At 44.0% G+C, this 6,139-nt stretch overlaps 1 protein-coding gene across 1 annotated transcript in view; it reads right to left on the reverse strand.

The window, feature by feature from the left end:
- Positions 1-6,139, reverse strand: part of USP4 (ubiquitin specific peptidase 4) — a 68,783-nt gene continuing 62,644 nt past the window's right edge. Inside the window, exons 17-22 of the mRNA XM_042782890.1 lie at positions 5,084-5,154; positions 4,702-4,820; positions 4,205-4,354; positions 3,081-3,184; positions 798-886; positions 1-162 (exon numbers count right to left, since the gene is read on the reverse strand). Coding sequence (XP_042638824.1) covers positions 1-162; positions 798-886; positions 3,081-3,184; positions 4,205-4,354; positions 4,702-4,820; positions 5,084-5,154 — 695 coding nt within the window. The remainder of the gene's footprint in view (positions 163-797; positions 887-3,080; positions 3,185-4,204; positions 4,355-4,701; positions 4,821-5,083; positions 5,155-6,139) is intronic.

The raw sequence follows: 6,139 nt of genomic DNA on the forward strand, positions 1-6,139 counted from the left end.
TCAGTTGGTGTCCATGCTGCAAGCCTCATCTTCCCCCAAACCCTGCTGGGAGCTGCTTGGTGGTGTCCCTCCATCAGAGGAACCAGGAAAACTGTTGGCTGAAGGTGTCTTATAAAACTCATCATCCCGACGCTGGTAAAATAGCACATAAGCTGCTTTAGTCTGAAAAAAAAAAAAAAAGAGGGAAAAACTCCATTCATTGACTGGAAAAATCAAGTTAGGTCTGGAGCATCCACTCTCCTGGCTTTGTCACTGTTCAAATCACACCACAGTTAAGGATCGATCTATTTATTCTCTTGGCCTGTGCATTCACACAAGTAACCATGAAGGCCCCTTCCCCCTGAGGCAGACTCATGTTGACTGTGCCAGAGGAGTGGGGAAAAGCAGGTATCTCATGATGTAGAACCCCGACCCTGAGAAGAGCTGACTTCACTTTTAGGAAGGGTCTAGATGGGATGGCAGCCAGCTTTCTACCATCCCTCCATCCCTAGCTACCACTCTCATACCCAAAAAACCAAACCCATTGTCAATGAGTCGATTCCAACTCATAGTGACTCCCACTGGGTTTTTTCCAAGGCTATAAATAATTACATAAGTAGATTGCCTCATTTTTCTCCCATGCAGCGGCTGGTGGGTTTGGACCGCCAACTTTCTGGTTAACATCCAAATGCCTTACCCACTATGCCACGAGAGCTTCTACTGCCACATCAGGATTACCAAATACCACACGAACCCAAATTCCTTCCCAGCTTTAATACATAAAGGTGAGAGGAGGAGCCAGGGCAGAGCCTACTCACCACTATCTGATCCTCGGAGGCCAGGGACACATTGCTATCATCAAAGTAATACCATTTCCCGTTCAATTTGTTCTTTGCATATGCAGTATCTGCCAAGTCAACAAAGAAAATACTGTAGCAATCACCAGAGAATTAATCTGGCTACTTTACACAGGCCCACACTAAACAATCCTTCTATACTTCTCAACAACAAAAACCTTAAAAACAAAAACTGGAATTAAAAATTATTCATGTTTTGTATCTTAACAACCAAAGCTAATTCACCTTTTTGCTTCTAAAAAAGGCTCCACACCAAGGTCAGAATGGAGCTATCACGGACCAAGGCTTTAAACTGTAATTTTGGGAAACTAATCCAAACTACAGAGGAATCCAATGTCAGTCTTTAGGCTGGCCATGAACAATAATCCTAAACCCGGAGCCACGTAACAGGAACTGTCACTGCTAAGATTGAAACAAAAACAGCAACTCTCATATAGCAAGTCAAACTCCCTCCCATCCAGGCAGACGGCAACTGCGCTCAGCACATGCCTCCTGTGGTGCCTCTACAGCCTGTGGGGTAGGCCTGGTTAGGGACATACTGGGTGTTGTTGGGGTTTGCAGAGCTGTGACATGAATAAGCAGGAAACCTTAAATGTATCCTTCTTTAAAACTGTGAGTCTAAAGTATATGATTAGACAACAATTTCTCACAATAATCCAAGTATTTCTACTCAGCTAAGTCTTCCTGCATAACTTTACACAACTTGCAGGCAGGATGTTGTTTCTAACATCAAGGCCAGGAATAATCTCTAATTCCTGTTCCACCCAAATGCTAAGATCCAGTGGAGATATGGTTTCTAGCCTCAACGTGCTTGGTGACCTTTGGCAAGCAATTTAACCCTTCCTCCTGCTTCTACACTTTTGTGTCTACTGCACAAGGTAGTGGTATGGAACATGGGAAAGGGTGACAGGAAGATGATTAGGGTCTTGTCCACGCTAACTGTACTTGGTAAGATAGCAGCGATGGTGGCTTTCAATCTGCAGTTCCGACTGTGAGCCCACTGTGAGACTGGGCACCAGACTCCAACACAACCAGTCAAATCTCACGGATGGGAAAACTAAGGCACACAGAGACTAAGAAACTCGGCTAAGTGGTATGTTTATATGCTAAAAAAGCACTTACAAATCAAAAAGGAGAAAATGCAAAACAGAATTTCAAATCCTCATAGACTCCAGACTTTCTAGAGCCATGGAGGCTGGATGAACCCTTAAACTATTGTTCTTAGATGATACCAAAAATATCCCTGAAGTCTTCTTAAAATCAAACAATAGTTTAACTTACTTTAACACTCTAATAAAGAATGTCTGCCTTGAGCGCTGTGTTCTTTCAAGATCTATCTATATGGGGTTAAACTAATAACCCAAAAGATTAGACAGGAACCTTAGGGGGCAATGAGTTTGTTAATGGGGGAGGCACAACTCCAAAAAGGAGAACGAGAATGGTTGTACAACTTGAAGAATGTCACTGAACTGTACACGTAGAAACTGTTGAATTGGTCTCTGTTTTGCCATGTATATTCTCAACAAAATAAAGTTTAAAAAAAAAAAAAGAGAATATATTTGACCCGTATGCATGAATACAGACATACGTTACAATTAATGCTATGAGGAAAAAGCAAGAAGAGTAAGTGCCACAGGGTATAACACAATCAGAAATCATCGACAGCCAATCCATGCAAATTTTCATTTCCCAGCCTCTCCTGCAACTATGTTGTTGTTGTTGTTGTTGTTATGTGCCATCGAGTCGGCCCTGACTCATAGCGACCCCTCCTTGGGTTTCCGAGGCAGTATCACTACGGAAGTAGGAATGCCCAACCTTCCTTCCGAGGAGTGGCTGGTGGGTTTGAATCGCCAGCCTTCTGGTTATCAGTCAAGTGCTTTTAGCCACTATGCTACCAGAGCTCCTTCCTGTAACTATATGTGACCAAATTATATTGATGTGTGGAGGAACTGAGGGGGCTTTTGGGAGGTTTGCTTAAAAGAAAAGGCTGTGCTCCCCTTTTGTCTTCTTCTGATGGCCTGGAATGTGGACATGAGGGCTGGAGACTGAGAAGCCATCCTGAGCCAGCGGGTGCTACGATAACAATGATAGGTCAGTAGTACTGAAACAGCCTGGAGCCTGAGGCCAGTGGAGCTGTACAAGTAAAGCGCTTAGGACAGTACCTGGCACGTAGGAGACACGCTGACAACTGACTAGCCAAGGGTATTTCAATAACTCAGTAGGGAAGCAGATGCTAGTACTTACAGTGGCCAACCCCCATGGCTCCATAATGATTGGACACGGCAATGAGGTCGTACACATAGGGCCTTGCTGACAGGTCACAGACAAACTCGGACATGTTCAGAGCTCTGAGCACAAAACACAAAATTAGCCCTTCAGTATGTTAAACTCAAAGAGATGTCAGGGCAATCCAGCAACACCTTTCATGCAAAAGGCTAGACCAGAGAGGCACTCCAAAACTGGCTGCAGAAGGAATGAATGAACATATGTGCAGAAGGGGCCCTGAGGGTCTGTCTCCTGACCACTGACGTGTTCAGATCAGAAAGTGGGAAAAGCCTCCTGTAAAGCTCCAACACCAGACTAAATGGTCGAGGAAGGGGTTTGAGGACAAACAGCCTCAGCAGCTACAAAGAAATGACTGCTGTTTAACAGAATCAAAACTGCTCCCATAATTTAAGCTAAATACCAAAACAGGCTCCAGTAAGCTTTTCCCCCTAGCTTTTATTTTGAAAGTTCCAAACATACAGAAAAAAGTATTTTACAAGTATCTAAAATGTCTATATACCCAACCACCTAGACTCTCCGACTGACACACCTTATACTTCATGTATTTATCCATCCTCCAAGAAAGCATTTTACAGTCTGCATTTGGGGGGAAAACTTCTATCTTGTTGGCTCAATTTCCCGTCAATTATACTGTGCCCTGGGGCCTGAGAGGATCCAGGCAGACAGCCAGTCCTGGTCCCTGCTCCAGGGTCAGGACTGCAGTATGTTTGCACTCCTACCTGGGCCCCCAATAATAATCTAATTCCCCTGGCAGACTCTCTGGTGCCTTAACCTGTCCGTTAAAGAGGAACTGTACTGTCCTTGTGCTGCACCTGTTGAGCCCACGCTCCCTGGGATCGGTGATGACCGAGAGAACAGGCCAATTAGATGGCAGTGCCAAAGATGAGCAGCATCCCCCGCAGCCTGGGAAATGATTTTCCCCAAAGAGGGCATGGGCAGTGACGGCCAACTACAGTCAAAGTCTAACCTCCCAGAGCCCACCAACACATACCCTATATGGAAAAGTCTTTAGTGGCACAATCAGCACCCAGAATCATGGGCCCTTTTTACCTATTCCTAACTCTAGAGTCATAAGAACCCACCTGACTGGGAATTCTACGACTGTGTCGAGCTTATCTCTCCAGTATCTGTTGTAGGAGAAACGCTTCAGGTGGACCACCAGAATCTTGGGCAAGGACCACAGGTCAAACTTCTTTGTGGCCTGCTGATGCTTCTTGCAGTTGGGACAGTACCTGAAGAGAAAAGAGCAACCTCCATTTAGTGGGAAAGGGGGGTCCAGTGCCACCAGGGCACCCATGCATAGAAGGACAGCTGCAATCCCTGACATCCTTTCAAGCAGGCTCAGCATAAATGCTTCACGGCAGGGACATCTCTAAGCTGCCTTGCAAAACCAGGTGATGACATAAGTCTGGAAAACAAAATCAAACAAACAGACCTGCTCGTGTGGTACAGCAGAGGCCACGCAAGACAGCAACAACTCCAAATACAAAGGTTCTTGTGTGCAGAGATGCCCCAGCAGATCACAGAGTTCCAGGGCACAGGGTATCTAACTTTGCCTAGACAGTGGGGAGTTGCATACCAGGGGTCATGTTCCCCAAGGGTCTCCATGGTGGTGAAGAGCTCAATGCAGTCTCTCAGGGCTACTGAGGTCTTCTTCTTCCTCTGTGGCTGTAACATGCTCACATGCTTCTCATAGGCCTGTAAGGAACACAGCACTGAGTTCTGTTTGGGAAACAAGATCTTACCAGGTCAAGACACAACAGGCCTATAGAAGATCTTACACCTGGAATGAAGTGTACTTTCTGGAGCCAATGAACATAAAACAAAATTTTAAGTACTTTCCACTCCCCGTTTGAAATATAACTTGTTAAGTTGCTGTCAGAATAGTGAAAGTGATATCCTGATATAAGTCAGAGCAGAAATCAGCTCACACCAAGGACCGAGAATCCTGAGTGACCTACTTCAGACTCCTGCTCATCATAGTAAAGGTTCCGGGTCTCACTGTCCCAATCAATGGCTAGCGTGGATCGAGCTGTGGAGGAGGAGGAAAGAGTCATTCATTACTAAAGGGGCGGTGCACTGGAGGAGACACTGTCTAGGTAAGAGGAGTGAAAAGAATCACTCTGGCTGTGCTGTCAACCCCTGCTCTCTCATCAGCTACCACTGCTAGGAGCGATGCCTGCCTTACGCCAGCCCCTTTGTATCCTCACAGCTCCCTATCCACTGGCAAATCAATCAACGGGAACAGACCCAGAAATGACAAAGATGAGGGAACCAGTAGATAGATATTAGAAATACACTCCATATGTGCAAGAACATAAATGAAAACATGACTATAATATAAAGAGAAATGAAAAAAATAAAAAGAGAAAATGGAAGCTATCAAAAAAGACCTAAATGGAACTTCCAGGGATGAAAAATATACAAGAGGAGATTAACAGTAGATAGGTACTATAGAAGAAAAGATCAGTGATCTTGAAGTAAGACCAAAAAAAAAGAAAGAGAAAAATCATCAGTTTTATAGGACAACATCAAGTAGTCTAACATATGTGTAATTGGTGTCCCAGAATAAAAGGAGACATAGGGCAGGGCACAAAGAGTATTGCAGAAATAGTGGCCAAACTTACAAATTTAACGAAAACCGTAAATTCACAGATCCAGGAAGCACAGAGAACCACAAGCAAAATAAACAAAAATAAAACCATGCCAAGGGACTTATCAGCAAATCACTGAAAACCAGTGATAAACAGAAAATGTTAAAAGCAACCAGAGAAAAAAAGACAAGTATAAAGGGACAAAGGTAAGAATGAAAGAATTCTCATCAGAAAATATGTAAACCAGATAATGGACACATCTTTAAGAAAAGAATAAAAAATAAAAACCTGTCAACCTAGAATTCTCTTTCAAAAATGAAGGCAGACAAAACTTGGAAACAACCTAGATGTCCAACAACTGAGGAATGGATAACCAAACTTTGGTACATTCACACAATGGAATACTATGCAACGCTAAAGAAT

Source organism: Orycteropus afer, unplaced genomic scaffold (assembly GCF_000298275.1).
Source record: "Orycteropus afer afer isolate SDZICR_OR568_19922 unplaced genomic scaffold, OryAfe1.0 scaffold00498, whole genome shotgun sequence".
Lineage (NCBI taxonomy): Eukaryota > Metazoa > Chordata > Mammalia > Tubulidentata > Orycteropodidae > Orycteropus > Orycteropus afer.